Source organism: Lissotriton helveticus, chromosome 1_2 (genome assembly GCF_964261635.1).
Source record: "Lissotriton helveticus chromosome 1_2, aLisHel1.1, whole genome shotgun sequence".
Classification (NCBI taxonomy): Eukaryota; Metazoa; Chordata; class Amphibia; order Caudata; family Salamandridae; genus Lissotriton; species Lissotriton helveticus.
In genome coordinates, this window is record NC_136058.1 from 73,025,029 (window position 1) to 73,043,656 (window position 18,628).

General features: G+C 44.8%; 1 protein-coding gene across 2 annotated transcripts in view; it reads right to left on the reverse strand.

Annotated features, from left to right (window-relative positions):
- Window positions 1-18,628, reverse strand: part of LOC144798032 (methylcrotonoyl-CoA carboxylase beta chain, mitochondrial-like) — a 438,830-nt gene that overhangs the window by 382,463 nt on the left and 37,739 nt on the right. For both annotated transcript variants that reach the window (XM_078668818.1, XM_078668816.1), the window contains exon 2: window positions 8,594-8,793. In XM_078668818.1, the coding sequence (XP_078524944.1) occupies window positions 8,594-8,793 (200 nt within the window). The remainder of the gene's footprint in view (window positions 1-8,593; window positions 8,794-18,628) is intronic.

Sequence of the window (18,628 nt, forward strand, 5' to 3'; positions counted from 1 at the left end):
ATCTGTAACACGGTTAAAGAACTCCTCTGACACCGGAAGACCCCACAAGCTTGCAAAAAATCCCTGTATAACAAACAGGTTACCCTCTGGGTCAATGTATTTTTTTTCGCTCACTGAGAGACCTTAAGTGCGACAGGTTTGCCTACATGTAGGTCCCATTGCTCTCTGTGTCATAGGAACCTCACTCATGAAGCCCACCGAGGCCAAAACATGTCTAGCACTTAGGGCAGAAATGCCACCCACTGGCAGGGCCACAATTGATTTGTATATGGTTGGTTGCATTCTATTATGCACAGTAAGCAAAAAATAATGGAAATGAATTTACCCTGAATCAATTTCGAATGATGAAATTAATTCAAGAAGCTTCTGGTCACTCACTGGAACGGGGCTAGTAAGAAAAGGGAGAGATTCATTCCTAAAATACAGGCGAGGAGCAAAGAGGGAGGACGGCCTGGGAGGCGAGGTATGCTCCTATAAAAAGGAAGCCGATACGGTTATGCATGCTATTCTATCATTTTCAATGTTGGGTTTAGAGCTGAAGTCCAAGGGTACAAGCTGATTCCACTAAGTTGACCCTTGATCTTTTGGGGTACACAATTCAAGAGTTTTAAGGACCTGAAGAGGAAACTCTCCTATGCTCTACCGTATGTTTTGGTGAAAAAGCTATGTGGAACAGTATGAAATTCTACTTACTGAAAAGAATGAAATTCTACATCCTACCCTGTCGGGCTTCTGTCCTGATTTTAGCACAGAACTAGCACTTCTTGGAGTCACCGAATACATCAGACGTAACCTCGAAGCAGGGCAGAAGGCAGTGGTCATCCTATTTGATCGCTCCGCCGCCTTAGACACTGTGTCACACAAGATCCTTTTACAAAGGTTGAAGCAGGCAATATTCACGGGACGCACTCTGAAATGGCTTTATGCCTACTAAGCATACAGACAACAGGCGGTGGTCTTCCTCTCTACTTTTACCTTCGAGTCTAGGGCTTTTGCTGTGGTGTTCCTCAGGGTTCATCACTAAGCCCAACTCTTTTCAGCATCTATCCGGCCCCATTAGCCTTAGTTACACAAAGCTGGGGTATCAACATAATCTTGTATGCAGACAATACACACATTATGCTATCTTTTCATCAGCTCAATGACAATGTATTTGGGAACTTTCAGAGCTGTCTTGCATCCATCACTCGGTGAATGCATAACAAGCTTACAACTCAATTCCGACAAAACAAAATTTTTATGTTTGGGTCCTCCTCCCCACTTGACATACTGTACCTCAGGCCTTATGACTTAGGACCTGCCCCCTCCCCCCAAGGCTGTCAGGAAAACAGGAGTTATGATGGCCACTGCCCTTTCCTTCAAACTCCACGTCAAGGCCACTGCAGCCACCTGGTTTGGTTTATTAAAATACTTGAGAAAGCTACTAAAATACCTGCCCCTTGACACTTGCAAAGGGATTGTACATGCATGCACTTATCACTTCCAGGTTGGATTATGCCAACACACTCGATCCTTGTGTCCCTCCAGAATCTGCAGTCTCATCTGCAGCAAGTATAAAATGCAGCCGCTAGGCTCATCCTGAATATCCCCAAGCGTCAGGTCAGTCAGATTGGGACTTAAAGAACTACACCGGCTGCCGATCAAATCTAGGATAAAATTCAAGGAGGTTATGATCACTGATAGAGCACTCCACCAAAAGGCCACCAGATTCATCCAAGGCAAGCTTAAACACTATTCTCTCCCTTAAGGGCTCTTCGCTCTTCCAGCCACAACCTTCTGTGTATACCCAGATTCTGCAAAGTCAGATTAGGAGGAAGGTCTTTTGCAGATCTGGCTCCCGCTCTCTGCAATGTTCTCCCACCCTCCATTTATACCATTTCCAGTGAAAGATTGTTTAAGGCACAGTTAAAAACTGTCAGGTTTTGCGAACTATAACCTTCTGATCTTACCTGACTCACGCAAGTGCTAGGACGCTTCTTCTGCAGCAGCAGTTGCGCTCTATAAGTATTCATTCATTCAAAAACAAGCTTTTATAGACATTTCTGTACCTGGTACCTCAATTCATTCCTTGTGCCTACATCCTGCCAGCGAAAGCCTTTACAGCAACTTTACTTTGATATCATTTCTTTTGGTTGCAGTCCTGAAGAACTAGTTATATATCTTTGGTAACGCACTAGCTGGTGGATATTCTAATCACAGATTCCGGAGTGAATCCGGAAAATTTAGCCAGAAAAGACTCCTGCACTCCAAAACGAGGCAAAGTGTGACTCTGTGGTGATCTCATACTCCCCGCCCCCCAGAAGTGACAGTGTGGGTTTTCATATAGGTACCATCCCTACATGTTGACTTCAGTTTATTAATGGATTTCCTTCCGTGCCCTCAAATGTGGATAAATGTAAACAAACTCTAGGTTACAGAGTACCAATATCTAACTTTGGACCTTATTACATTGTGCAGTTATACTCTCCAGGGAACTGGGAGGAGGGAAGAGGGAAGAGTAGTGAGGAATCTGTGATTAGCTCAGAGTACCTACCAGAAACCAAACTTGTTCTTCTGATGAATACTTCTAACTACAGATTCCTCACCTTTAAAACGGATACCATAGCAGTATCATTAAAAGGTAGTGGGTCTTAACAAGAGCAGAAAGTCTTGAAAGACCGAGCAGAAAAGTATGCATCAATGCCAATGTCACAGCCTGGCATATGTCCAGGACAGGCATTCAACTTGCCAGTACAGTTATGGCAGCGTTGGCACTGATGAAATGCGCACAAAGGCATGATGGGGACTCCTTGCTGGCCAATGCAAAACATATATTTACACTATCCACCTTGACAGAATCCTCTTCTTCACTATTCTTCATTTCTCTCCTCCCCTCCCCCCACCCACCTACAAAACCGATACAGAGCTGAGCATCCATGAGGGTAATTTCACACAATGTAAACACTCAGGGCATTTCTTCCTCTTTCAAGGTGTGTCAAATCAAAAATGTCTGGCAGGGAAATGAACGGTCATGAAAGGGCGAAACCACATCTGGCAGGAAGACAACCTCATTCCTCAGTACCAATTTGTGTGGAAAGAAAGTAGTGTAGAGAGATTGCATCAACAGCACCTACATTTCACTTACACGGCACACAGTAGTGATCATGCTGAGAAAGGCTAGTTTATTACCTGAGAGCAACAATGCATCTGTTCAAATGGTGTGCACCTGACGAATGGTGGGACCAAATTAAGGTCCTGCTATGGTATAGTAAAAGGTTTCAGAGTAAACATCCAAGTAAAACGTTTCAGACTGACCTGACAAACATAAAAAAGGCGAACTGGCTGACAAGCAATCCCACAAAGTGAACACTGCAAGGCATTGCTGGGAAAATGACAAAACAAACAACAATATATCAGAACGTCTGGTCTGCAGAGGATCGAGATAACAGATTCCACAAACTTCTCCCAGAATCCAGCAGATTTTGTTGAAGGATGCCTGGCTGAAAGGATGATATCCACTACATCACACGGCAAATTAAAGACGGCTGCACCTCAATCATCATGCAGGGAGGTGTAGGCAGCAAAGATTCTGATGTAGGACCCCCTGCCTGTTGCTGAGATACAAGGTCATCTCGTTGAGGTTGCCGGATTGGAGGATAGACGTTTAGATTCAAGAGATCTAAGTAGCACATCCGCCTGGCCCCAAGCAGGGCTATTCAAGGCTATCAAGCTGACTAGAGCCAGGTCTGTCCTGACTGTTTTCAAAACTCAGGGCAGAAGAAATAATGGTGGGAATACATACAGGAGGACCCGTGTTTCAACGAAGACAGAACGCTTCTCTCAGTGCATCTCCTGAGCAAATGTTTTAACACTGAGCATGCATGATGGTGGCAAACATATCTGGTCAGTGCAAGCCAACTGCTCAACAGTGCCTGGTGCCATCTCTAGATGTAGATGCTATTGGTGGCTCAGCTCATCTGCTCTGGCCATCAGAAAGATCTTTTGCTGGTCAAGCCAGCTCCAAAGGCGTAAGGACTCCTGGTACAGGGTTTAGGACCTCATTCCACCCTGCTTGTTGTAGTTTCACATTGTGGGAATGTTGTCCTTGAGGAACTGCAGTAGCCTCTGCCTTTATGTCAACAGCAAGGCTTTCAAGACAACCCAACCAGTTTACACTTAGGTCAAAAAGATTGATATAGAGCTGCCACTTAACTCAAGACTATATAGGCCTATGATGTCTACCGCTCCCAGTTAACCACCCCCCTCAACACCCCCAACAGTGATGTGGTCTTCACAGACGCGAAGTCTGGATGAGAAAGGGAGAAGCGCCTGCTGCAAATCAGAATGGTGTTCGACTACCCCCAAAGAAGATCCGGAACCATCTCTTGAGAGATGTGCATGGAGTCAGAGAGCCAGCCCTGATGTCAGGCCCACATAAACTTGAGGTTGAACTGTAGGGTCTCTATGTCTGAGAGAAGGCGAATGCACGAGACTAGGAGAACCATCCTCATCTAGACACATGACCCAAAACGTTGGAATTATATTCTGAATGTCCAGCACTAGCAGCAGTGAAAAAGCCTTGAAAGCAACCATGGCCAGGAAAAAGAAATATTATGTGGGTGTAGGGCTCAGGTGGCACTTCAGGTCCCTGATGGAAAACCACAAGAAGATCTGGAGGGCAGCAATCCTCGTGAGATTGTCTGCAAATGAAAGCGGCAAGGCCGCCTAGAGCAACCAGTCAGTGAGATCTGGGAATACATGCATCCCCAAACTTACTCTGTGAACACCACCTTCACTTTATTAAATGACTGAAGTGAGGCAGAAGAGCGGCACAGCTAACTGGAAGTGCTCCGACCCCACAGTGAACTGCAGGTAGTGTCCGTGGGACTGCAGGAATACAGGTCCTGTATATCTAAGAGCACAATGTAGGTGTCCAGGAAACAGAGCAGAGAGAATCTGTGACAGAGTCACCATTTTGAACTTGTCTTTCCTCAGAATGGCAGTAAACAGGCAGAGGGCCAGTATAGTCTCCGGCCCTCTGTCCTCCTTTGGCATGAGGAAGTAGAAAGAGAAGCATTTCTCGCCCATCGCAGAGTCTGACCCCCATTTCATGGCACACTTAGCCAGCAGGAGACTGACTTCCTGCATTAAGATTGAGTCATGGCCTGCTGCAAATCGCCTTGGTGTGGGGGAATATGAGGCAGGGAAGAATTGAAAGGGGGGAGAGCAATCAGTAAAAACCATTGGTCTTATGTGATGGATCTCCAGCCAGGGAAGAAATATCAGATCCTGCTCCCTACATGCTGGTTGTGGATCCTTGAGAGCAAATCAAGGAGACTTGAGGGCTACTAGGAGGAGGAAGAAGAAGAAGAATGCTACCCCAGATGCTGTAAACACGTTTGAATGTCATTTTGTCCTCTGCCTTAAAAAAGGCTGAGCTAGTTGATATACCAGCTGAGAAGGTTGACACTGCCGGTAAGGTAGGCTTTTCGACTAACACCTAAATATCCTTTACTACTGATGGAATTGGTGCGAAGGTGACAGTAACCCCATGGATTGCCTTGTAGTGTGACTATCTTTAAATCTTTAAAGCACCAGGTCAGCCTTTTCTACCAAAATCTAGATCCCTCCAAGTGCATGTTCATAAGGACTCCTGCAAGCCTCCAGAAAATCCAGTTGTTCTCATCCGCAGCATCGAAGCACTACTCTGGTGCTGATAATTTGTTCTACGCAATCGCGGTTGTCCAGGTCAGTGCAAAACATATGTTGCAGAATCCTCTCTATCCTGAATCATTTGGCCTGCAGATACTCTCTGGTCTTCTAGGATGGCTGGCAAGATCTTGCTGGCTATGTCCCACAAAGGGTAGGTATTCCTAATTGGAGTACATCCTGCATTCTAGGAGCGAAGGAACAGGTTAGCTGATGAAAGCATCTTTTTTGCAAAAAAAAGTAAAAACATTTGGATTCTCTTTCTGGGGTTCAGCGGTGATAAACGTCAATTCACATTACTCATCGATGCTTCCACTACAAGGTTTTCAGGCACTGGGTGTTTTGTCAGAAAAAGGTGGTTGCCAGGACCAGGGCCACACATTGACTGACCAGAGGAGTCAAGCATAGTTTTAACCAATTGCCATGAGGGTGTCTGTAAGTGCCTTTTAAAATGCCATAAGAGCCTCTGATGAATCTAGACCTTGTTGCAATAGATCAGTCATCAAATTAGCTGTGATTTCAACTGGTGACCATTTTAAATCTAGGGCCTATGCCAGTGTGTGCACTATTACTGCAAATAATCTGTTGGTGGAGTAGGTGGCAAATGCAGCTTGGTCTCTGGGGAGGTGTGTAGTCCAATGGCACTCTGTAGGGCTAGGTTAAAGTCCTTCATCAGTGTAATGAGGGGGGACTAGATAGTCCACCTATTGTTATCATCATGATTCTGGGAATGTTTTGTCGGCCCTGGATTGCATTGGAATCACAGCAGAATAGGGTCTCCAGCCTCTGTGGTAGAGGTGCCTTAGAGAAGGCTCAGGAAGTGGTTGAACACCCACTGGCTGCACTTTGTTAATTGCCTAGCATGACAAAGACATGGCATGGATTGGGTCTACCACAGGCATCATATCCTGGGGAGCGGATATGGAAAGCAGCAGCATGGACCGTAAAACCTGATGCTCCAAGGGCCCAAAGGTGCACAAGAGGTAGCCAGCAGCATCTGAAAGATCTGCAATATGGCCTCCATGAAAGCTGCAATTTGCTGTCGGTGGCAAGAAGGGGCATTTGTCGCCTGAGTTGAGCTGCAGAATGCAGTCAAGTCCCGCTTGGCTTTCTTACGCTTATGAAATGCTTTTTATTTTGACTTATTTGAAGGCTTCCAGTGAGAGCAGGCCTTTGTTCGGGAGCAGGACTGCAATTTAGAGCAGAAGCGAGACCACTGTTTTGAAAACGACCTCTACTTATGCACTTGTATGGCCATGTAGATTTTGGCATGCTGCTGTCTCACTGCCTTCAGGTGCTTGAGGGCACATTTCACACATTAATGAATTGTGCCCAGAGCCAAGGCACTAAAGACACACTACGTGCAGGTCTGTAGCAAACATCTGCTTCCTGCATTAAGGCACAGCTTCAACTCTGTCATCTTTGGGGGACACATCTTCAACAGTGTACCGCCTTGAAAGTGTCAGTAGTTGGAGAACCAAGAAGAACGCCATATCCATGCCGAAGGACATGGAAAGATATGAACACATTTCAACATGCAAGGGAGGCACAAATATAGATCCCCCCACATTGTCATTTACGAAGCAGTATGAGATCGCCGAGGAGCCACATGGCACAACCTGTCCGAGAGCAGAAGTTGGTCCGGAGAGAATTTTCCAGTGTCAGACCTGTATTTTTTTTAAAGTTAAGGCCAGTAGTATCTATCATTAGTTGTTTTTTCTTTCAAGCTGACAAATCGGGGTTTTGTGCTAGGGTGGAACTCTAACCAGGGCATATTCATGTTTTACATCTGAAGCCAAGGAGAAACTGGGCTCTTTAACGAGCTATTGCTGCGACAAGGCAGTTCTCACGAATTAATCACTAGAAAAGTGCCAGGGAGATGAGCCAACTTTGTCAATCAATCACAAAGGACTTCACATGTGAGTGAGGATCAGAGACTTTTTACTCCTGAAGATTGTGCCACTGGCATGAGTTCAGCACCCATAAATCCAAGTCATTGGGAGACATCTAACAAGGTGCCCCCAATTGCATTTATAGCTTTTCGGAAAGATCTACAGGATGCGGCCCTCTGAAATTGATACATAAATGAACACATATAGAAAGGCTTCAAAGACACTGGAAAAATAGGATCATTCTGATTTCTCAGCGGGATGCGACTGGTTATCAATGACTTCTTAAACACGTTAGCTTAACAAGCATTTCACAAAGCTCAAGCATTAATAACAATTCTAGAAATGAAAAATGCATGTCAAGCGGAATATTGGGCACAAACCAATAAGGGACCCTTAATCAATTAGTGCAGATAATGTTACAGACTTGAAGGAAATTATATAAAATATTTTGGAGGGTTATCACAATTCTACAATGTCACACTAGAATAGTTTGTACAACCTAAAGGGTTTCCTGCCAAAAGTATATCCAAAGATAAATGTTATTAATTTTTTATCGAGAGGGATTGTGTTATCTCTACCATACATTTTAAATCCCAACTCACTATACCATCTTTGTCTCATCACATAGGGAGGGTTGGAGTAGTATAAATTGAGGGGTTTTTGGGGGAGAGGAGTTGGCGTAAGCGCTATGGCGGTCGACCTCGAATCTGGGGAACCGGGTTCGAGTCTCAGCAATGATGCTGAACATCCTGTGATTCTGGGCAAATCACTTAATCTCCCCGTGCCTAACAAAAAAAAATGAATGTGTTCTCATGTAACGCAACTGGTGCTATGTAAAGCGCTCTGATACCCTATACTTCGGGTCAAGTTCGCGCTAAATAAAACTCTGTAAAAAAAAAAAGCAGCATAAACTTACAAAATAAAAAAATGTTTTAAGCTGTAACACATTTTTCAATGAGACTCCTGTGTACATTAGGTAGTAAAACAAAAAAAAAAAACGAGTAAACACTCACCAGTGACACATCCCGCTGAAGGAATATCACCATACGGTAAGCTTAGACCAGCCAAAGGAGACAGCTCAAGAAAAGGCTCGTCATTATCCAGAATCATCCGCAAGCGCTCACGAACAAGCAGCTTTTTGTTTCTCTGTGTGTGACGCGCAATTGCATGTTCTCCTCCTCCTTTGAGGACCGTCTCATATAATTCTGAATACCTGTCAGAGGACAGAAAGGAGTCATTTAGTTGCTAAGATTTATTGGGAAGTAGCTTGTTAGCACATATATATGACAGCCAATCAGAGTGCAAATATCGATGCATGTTATCGTATACAAAAATATCTGACAAATACCATGTCCTAAATATTGTTTACAAAAATAAAGTACCATTGAGTGTAAATTTTCAAATATTAAATCCATTGGAGAGGTATTTTTGTACATGGTATTTATGACACAACGTTTATGTCAGAAGATTACAATTCCAATATTCAGGTACCACAGCCCATGAAGAGGCACAATGGGCAGCTTACACCAGCAATATTTGCAATGCTTTCAATACAGACCATAAGAGGTTGCATGACCTTAGTAGACAAGGTACAACAGAACAAAATTATTTTATTGTATTCTAAAGACCATATATTTTGAATACGCAATAATTTCATGAATTAGCAAGCCCATAGGAGTTATAATCACTTTAAAATGAAGAGAAAAGTACATCACTAAATCTTGAGGTACCAGCTCCCCAGCCAGTAAAAGACAAGGTGTGACATGGCTTACCCTCATTGGTACTTTCTCCCTATAAAATTTACCCTGAATCCTGATGCCACAGTTGATGAAAAGTAGCAGAGCAACAAGGTGCACACAAAGCACAATGAAGGCTGTCTTTTATTACTTTTGGGACTACATTGCCAACAGATTAAGGACAACATTTCCAGATATCACTATATTTCTTTTACAGAGGAATCGTATTCAACTGGGAAACAAAAATCCATATACTTTGTACATGGCTGTGGCAAAGGTTTAAATATTTTTTAAAGAGCTTTTTGTTTAGCTTTCCCCATTTGTAGTTTACCAGTCTTTGTCGTCCCATCTGAACCTTTGATTCATCAACTAAGTAATGCAGATCACAACTTTATAAACACACTCCCTAATAGCAAGTATCTGAATCTAAACTCCCCACTTTGAATGCCGACAAATGTACTACTGGCCTTCCATGTAAAAACAGTAACCACTCTAAAATAAATACACTTTTCTGAATGCCTCCAGCCACTTTATTGCTTTTGCTATGCAAGAAAGCCATAGGTAATTTGAGAAAGTGGATTATTAGTTGGGGGTGGATGGAAGTCTCCCGCAAGTAATAACGTAACTATTCTTGTTAGGTGAAGTAGTTTAAATCTGAGCTCAGTCCCTAGTAGTTATGGCACAATTAGACAGAAACTTAAGAAAATGGGTAAAGTATCAGAGGTGTGGAATTTAATAAAATATCTACTTGTCCTTGGGACAGGTTGCTTCTTAAATCTACTTGTCCTGTAACAAAAGCCACTTGTCCCTTTGGTGTCATGTGGTCAGTGACAACTCATGGCAACAATTTCATTATATAAGAGCTCTGATAATAGCTTCTCTGATTATGCCAGGGCTCACACTATAGTAAAGTCTGAATACCATCAATGCCCTTTATATTGCCACCTTTCGGCAGATCTGTATACGTGGATTGGAGGTAGCGGTAAGCAATAGTTCCAGGGTTGGAATGTCATATTGAGTCTATAAAAACCTACTACCTTGCATGTTTTAGTGGTTTTCACCAGGTCTTCTATAATCTTCGATCAATACTGAGAAAGGCTGCACATTTACTCCTTGACAAGGGCAGAAGTAAAACTTCTTCCAGGGTTGGTAAAAAAGTAGTTGGAGGGAAAGAAAACTTGTAAACGCTCAACAGATTTTCGCATGCGCAAATCTACACTTGCATATTTGCTCATGCTAAAATGAAGTTCACAAATATTTACAGGGAACATGATTTCCAAGCCTACTTCATTCAGTAAATGGGTGTGAATTAATGAAAGCTGTAAATCTACGCTATTGCAAGGGCATATACCATTGATGCACCTTTGTGACTTTTATTAAGAATTAGGCATCTGATCAGGTCTGGTGCTAACCACGATCAGCTGGCTTCACTGTGACAGTGTTATGCTCTTTCCCAAGAAGCATATCAGCCAATGTTTGTTATAATGGCAAGGGCACGGCAGCTCCTACCACAATAATGTTTTACAAACACCATGTCCTAACAAGACAGGCATTGACAAAACCAAAAGGATGACAACCAATGTCAGACCTTTTGTCTTTGCCAATGCTGGTTTATTTTCATGTTTCCATAATGTTCTTGAAACTGGTTACACTGATTTTCCATTATAAATATTTGTTGAAAATACTATTATGTAACACATTCACTAACTGATGCTTCAAAGAAATGGTCACATTAGTTTAGCAAAACATTTTTTTCCAGGTTGCTTTTGTTTGTGAATAGTTTATTTTGAGAGCAAAGAATCATCAATCTTGCTTTCAAGCTTCTGCGAATATTTGTGTCTGATCAGGGAGCATTATTATATTGTTAAACTTTACAAACATGTGAACACATTTTTATCCTGGAATCACTGTCAGTAGGGCAGTCCGAGCTTACATTTCCTCTGAGTGCTCACCAATAATAAAGATAGGAGGAGTTGGGCCCAATGGGACAGAGGGTAGGTAGTGCCACGTTATACTTTGAAAAAAGGGAAGTTTACCTAAGCCTCTGATATCAATTCAAACAATGAATGCGAAAATACGGATAAACACAACTTTATTGGTTTATCCTGACATTGATTTATGTCACTTTTTTTGGGATGAATCATCAAATATTTTTTGAATCTAGGCAGCAAAAAGAACGTAATCAACTTCATGTGTTACCATATACATTTTAGGGTACATTTCAACACAACTCAAAAAAAATATATTTACACTCGTGAAAACATGACAATGAACAGGAGACAACAATGTGCATACAATTTACAAAAACATGGAAATATTTACAAGTTGAATCATCAAGTATAAATCTTGAAGGGATGAAGGCTAGTGGAAATCACCCCAAAACCTGATACAGTCTAAATCTATTTGATAAATGACTGTCGCTAGCATTAAATGTCATTTGAATGAAAAATGCCAATATATTTAATAAATGACTGTCGCTAGCATTTAATGTCATTTGAATGAGAAATGCCGACGCGTTTCGAGTCCCACTGTGTAATTCACAGGACTCTCATCAGGGCAGTATTATTCAAATCCATGGGGGCTGTTGAAAAAAGGGGAAACAAGGGGGAAAGTTTTACTCAAAAATCCTCAATCCATTTCATCTTACAATGAGTTGCATCATTGTGATGCAGCGTACCTTATTTTCTTGTTGCCAAGGATGTGCTTGCTGTTTTGGTTTCTTTTTAAAATTGTTGTCGATGCCGTGGCGGTCACACTGCAAAAAGAGTGTACACGGGGTAAGACATTGTTCCCAAGGGCGGGGCAGTTGTGCTGTGGCCATGTTCCATGTACCTTGATGAAGGACTAGCACATGTTAATAACAAAGAATGGTACAGGCAGGTAAAAGAGGACCCTTTGCATGCTATTCAGGACAAAATTGCGAGAATTACCAAGACAGGACTTGATCAAGGCTTTTTAGGCCCAAAAGAGTATGAATATCTAAACAAGAAGCTCCCGAGAACGCCAGTTCTCTACTTCTTGCCTAAAATACACAAAAACGAACAGACACCACCGGGCAGACCTATTGTGTCTGGATGCGATTCTGCATTAGAGCCTGTCTCTAAATACATTGATTTCTTTTTAAAACCGTTTATACTGCAGGTCAAATCGTATTTAAGAGACACGACTGATTTTATTACTAAAATAGAGGGGCAGACATTTGATGAACAAACACAGTTGATGGTGACACTCGATGTCGCCTCACTCTATACCCAAATTCCTCAATAAGAGGCATTGGAGGTGATAGAATTATATCTTGAACAGCGTGACAGACCCCATAGGGTACCCACTACATTCATTGTGGCATTGGCAGAAATCACCCTTCGGAGTAATTATTTCAAATTTGAGAACAACTTCTTTGTCCAAATCAAAGGGACTGCCATGGGCTGCCCTTATGCGCCGGAGATGGCAGTGTTATACATGGCACAATATGAAGAAAGATTCATATACAACAACAATTCCTTCACTGACAACATACATCAATGGCTTAGATACATTGACGACGTCTGGCTCCTGTGGCAGGGGAGCCAGACGGAGTTGGATCAGTTCCATGCCTGGCTCAATTCGCGGCATAATGATATCAAATTCTCGCTAGAATCCAATAAACACAAAATGACTTTCCTTGACGTCACAGTAGGCACTTGTGAATCAGTGCTCACAACCACTATTTTCAAAAAAGAAACAGATAGAAACACTATCTTACATTATACAAGCTCACATCCACAATGCTTGAAAGAGAACTGCTAAGGATCAGACGCAATTGTACAAACGCGTCTGATTTTGAGTCACATGCCACTACATTCTGCAGCAAGATGGCGAAACGGGGTTACCCAAAAAAGCTTCTTAAACATTCAACAAAAAGAGCAAGATTCACCCCGAGAGAGAATCTACTTCAGGTTAAAGAAAAAGGTGAGCTGGAGAAATTGGTTTGTGTGACGACCTATGGCCAGCACACAAACCAGTTCAAGCGCATCATTCTAAAAAAATGGCACTTGTTAGAAACATTGGAACATCCCCTTCATAAACCCATTTTCGCTATGCGGAAAAACACAAGTATAGGTCAACAGCTAGTAAAGGCAGACAGCTACATTCCGAAGCAGAAAAGTGATTTATTAGCACAGTGGAATCTAAAACCTATATGTGGGCACCACAAATGTGGCACTTGCGTGTCCTGTTCGACAACACTGGAGGGAAACATTTTTGACCATGACGGGGTCAAATGGAAGCATGATGCGTTCACAAATTGTAAGACCAAGAATGTGGTCTATGCCGTGGTGTGTCCTTGCGGGAGGGTGTACATTGGAAAGACTTGCCAATCAATTAATGTAAGGATCACGCAACACCGTTCCCGAATCAAGAAAAAAGTTAGGTCTGCGCCGATGGTGGAACATTTTTTGAATAACAATCACAGTGAAAATGATTTTAAATGGACCGTTTTGGTCTGGATTGATCCTAAACATCAGTCCAGTGTCGAAACCACATTACTGCGCAAAGAGGCTTACCTCATTATGAAATTTGACAGTGTGAACAAGGGCTTTAACTGTCTCAGTGAAGTAAATAGGGCTTAACAGTCACGTACATCAAAATAAACATTGGGTCTAACTACGAAGCCCAGAAGACACAGCAATCACATGGATAGCTCCCCATGCCTTGATTGGCCACTCCAACATCACGTGACCGGAACTTTAACTAACCAGCACTTTTTCGGATCCTCCCAGCCGCTTCAATCCGTGTTGGAAGGAAACCTACAACGTTGTCATTGTTGCCCGCGAACGGTAAGCAACTTAGCAACATTTTGATTCCTGTAACAATAATTGTTTGCCGGACTGGCCGAGTGACTCTTGCCCGTACTCTCACTTTTGTCACAACTGAAGTTCCCTGAAGCAACAGCGGCATTAATTTCCGCGTTCTTCTTGCCCTACTGAGGAGTAAGTGTTTTAATTTTTTCAAAACATTTTCATGAATCAGTTCCACCCGGCGTGCGGGTTTATCGTAACCTTACTCTGGTTCCTATAATCTTTACAGAAATGTGAACCGAGCTAAAAAGGCACGGCTTCTGCACGACGGCAGACACGCCGCCACAATTCTAAAGGTAAACACCGCCCTTTTCCCTTGATTCATATGAGCACCAGGTGGCTCACTTTGGGAACAATGTCTTACCCCGTGTACACTCTTTTTGCAGTGTGACCGCCACGGCATCGACAACAATTTAAAAAAAAAAAAAAAACAGCAAGCACATCCTTGGCAACAAGAAAATAAGGTACGCTGCATCACAATGATGCAACTCATTGTAAGATGAAATGGATTGAGGATTTTTGAGTAAAACTTTCCCCCTTGTTTCCCCTTTTTTTCAACAGCCCCCATGGATTTGAATAATACTGCCCTGATGAGAGTCCTGTGAATTACACAGTGGGACTCGAAACGCGTCGGCATTTCTCATTCAAATGACATTAAATGCTAGCGACAGTCATTTATTAAATATATTGGCATTTTTCATTCAAATGACATTTAATGCTAGCGACAGTCATTTATCAAATAGATTTAGACTGTATCAGGTTTTGGGGTGATTTCCACTAGCCTTCATCCCTTCAAGATTTATACTTGATGATTCAGCTTGTAAATATTTCCATGTTTTTGTAAATTGTATGCACATTGTTGTCTCATGTTCATTGTCATGTTTTCATGAGTGTAAATATTTTTTTTGATTTGTGTTGAAATGTACCCTAAAATGTATATGGTAACACATGAAGTTGATTACGTTCTTTTTGCTGCCTAGATTAAAAAAATATTTGATGATTCATCCAAAAAAAAGTGACATAAATCAATGTCAGGATAAACCAATAAAGTTGTTGTAACCAGGAGGCGGAGCACTCGCCCCCTGTAATACGGAGTGTGCCTGTAAACTATGACCCCCCCCCTCTTGTCTCCACAGGTGTCCGAGAACGCAAGCTGGAACCCCGTGGTAGAATCGTACAGCTGTGACTAGGAGGACATGGACTACGGTCCCTTTAACTGGACCCGACCAGGAGACGAGGAGGAGGAGCCCGACGTTACCTTAAAGGACGCCCAGCGGTCAGACCAGGTGTGTCTTTACACCGGAGGAGCGGTCAGAGCGGAGTGGAGTGGAGGTGCGGCGTGGAGCAGAGGTATCGAGAGGAGCAGAGGATTATCGTGGAGAGGAGGTGCAGCGGCGTGGAGCGGAGGAGAGGCGTGGAGCAGAGGAGAGGCGTGGAGCGGAGGCGAGTCGGGAAGCGGAGGAGAAGCGAGGAGCAGCGTAGCCGAAGACAGCGTTCACAGGGACGAGAGTGCGGTAACAGCAGAGGCATCAGCAGAGACAGAAGGCGGCGGCCCTTCAAGAGCGGCAGCTGAGTCAGGAGTCTTACCGGAAGAGGAGGAGAAGCCAGGAAGAAGACGCCTCGGATTCCTAAGAGGACCTTCGGGAGCGACGGATCCAGGAGGACAACGGACCCACGCTTCGCCCAGCCACTCCCCCGGAGGGGCGTGGCTATCAGAGGTGCGTGGAAGGGTTGCGGGGTGGTTAAGGTTGGAGAAGAAGGGAGACCCCTAAGAAACCCCTAGCGTACAGTCCCTTGCACATTCCTCACAGACCCGACAGTAAACGAAGCACTGAGTGTTCCCTCACCCCTTTTCCCCGGAAGCATCTGTAGAGTTGTACAGAACACTAATACCTCCTCTGTTTCTGTCTCCCCCTTCGGGGGAGCCTGGGCCACAACGGATCCCGAGGGAGCAAAAGGAAGACGGAGCCCGACCCGACGCCGAGAGGAGGGGGCCATCCGCAAAAGCAGGAAGGAAAGAAGCCGTTCTCCTCGTCCTCTACTGGTCAGACCTACCTGTACAGACAGACTGTTCAAATCAATAAAGCCTAGTTTGAACCCTACCAAGACTCGTATCTTGCCTATCCCCACGCCCCCGGTCACAGTGGTGGAGAATGCGGGCAGTTCACCCATCTGCGTAACAAAGATGGAAGAGATCCTACAGAGACTAGCTAAGGGACAGGAACGGCTCGAATGGGTGGTCGAGAAGCAGATACAGTCGGCCGACGCCGATAGAGAGTTAATAAAGGCAGCCGTGACAGCCCATGCCCTGGATCCGGTGATAACTACAGTAGCCCCAACTGCCGGCACAGTACCCCACAATCTCGGTGGGGTGTCGCTACAGAAATACGTTCCTGGAGAGGACCCGGATGCGTTCTTGCTCAATTTCGAAAGGGCTGCCCGGGCGTGTGGATGGCCTGTGGCAAAGTGGCCTTTCTTTCTCGCCCCCCTGTTGGTTGGGGAAGCCCAAGCCGCCTATCAGGTGGCTAATCCCACGGGCGACACCACCTATGCCAACATCAAAAAAATAATACTGGATCATCTGGGTTTGGACACTGAGGCATATCGGATCAGATTCAGGAAAGAGAGGGGTGTCCCCGGGGAAACCCCCAAAACTTTGTTTGTGCGGTTAAAGATGGCGGCCGACAAGTGGCTGACCCCCCAGGTGTGTACCAAGGAACAGATAATGGACAGGGTGTATCTGGAGCAGTTCTTGGAGGCCCTGCCATATGCCACTCAGAGGTGGTTACGACAGCACCATGATCTCACTACAGCACAGGCCGTGGAGATGGCCACCACCTTTACAAGAGCCCAACCCAGAATCTCCTCGGGGTGGGAGCCGGAGAAACTAAGGCCCTCAGTGAAACCAGAGAGGAAACCGGTGCGACTGCCGGACGCCGGGAAACCCAAACCCTGGCGGCCTGAACCCCAAGCGCACACTGGGCCTCAGTGCTTTGACTGTGGCAATTGGGGACACATTGCCCGGATGTGTCCTAGGAGAAAACCCAACGAAGAGCCCATGGATACCTCCCTAGAACAGTGTTGTACTCGGCGGAGATGGGACCGGCCTTCAGAGTGAGGGTAAGGGTGAATGGATATCAAATACAAGCCTTGTTAGATTCGGGGTGCCGTCAGTCCGTGGTACAGACCCAACATGTGAAAACCGACAACCTCCTTCCCGACGATAGGGTCTATATCCGTTGTGTTCATGGGGACGTCCGCCCCTATCCGGTAGCGCTCCTCCCCATTTATCCTAAGGGGGGTAGGCCGCAGAGCATCAAGGTAGGGGTGTTGGACACTCTCCCGGAGGACCTCATTATAGGGACGGACAACCCTGCATTCCTGGAGATGTTCCACGAGAGCCTGGGGAGTCACGAAGCGAAGCGCCCGAAGTCGGCCCTGGTGACCCAGGAACCCTGGATACTGGACCGCAGTTTCCGGTTCGCGCAGTCCAATGATGCCTCGCTCTTCAACGCCTGGGATAACGCACAGAGGAACCAAGGCCAGAACCCCGTTGTTTATCCCCGGTTCTTTATAAAAAGCGAGCTCCTCTACCGACAGGGAAAGAAAGACGAGCCAGAGCAGCTACTCGTCCCCCTAGCGTTCAGGGACCAGGTATTGTTCTATTCACATGCTCAACTCGTTGCCGGACACACAGGGGCCGAGAAAACGACCCAGAACATCCTCCGCCATTTCTACTGGCCTGGCATATATAAGGACGCCATGGAATATTGCCAGAAGTGCGAAACGTGCCAAAAAAAGAACATGACACGCCCCCCAGCTGTACCCCTACAGCCTCTCCCTATTATAGGTGTGCCGTTCGAGCGAGTAGGAATGGACCTTATCGGACCTCTGCCAAAGACTCGGAAAGGGCACCAATATGTTTTAGTGATGGTGGACTACGCCACCAGGTTCCCCGAGGCGTTTTCGCTTTCCTCCACCACCACTAGGCAAGTTGCGGATAAAATGCTTGAACTATTTTCCAGAGTGGGGTTCCCCAAAGAAATCTTAACGGATCAGGGAACCCCGTTCGTGTCTAAGCTAATGAAAGAGGTATGTCGTCTGCTGAATATACACCAAATACGTACCGCCGTATACCATCCACAGACCGACGGTCTCGTGGAGAGGTACAACCGAACCTTGAAGAACACCCTGAGAAAAATGTTGGAGGTAAACGGATCCGACTGGGATCAAGTATTGCCACTAGCTCTGTATGTGATAAGGGGGCAAAAACAGAGCAGTACAGGTTTCTCGTCATTCGAACTGCTTTACGGAAGACATCCAAGATCCCTCCTGGACATGACTAAAGAGGCCTGGGAGAAGGAGACCCCCGAAGAGACTATGAACACCTTGGAGTATGCCCGAAATCTCCGGTCAAAACTCGGAAAGATGAGGGATCTAGCCTATACCAACCTAGAACAAAGCCAGAAGAAGCAGA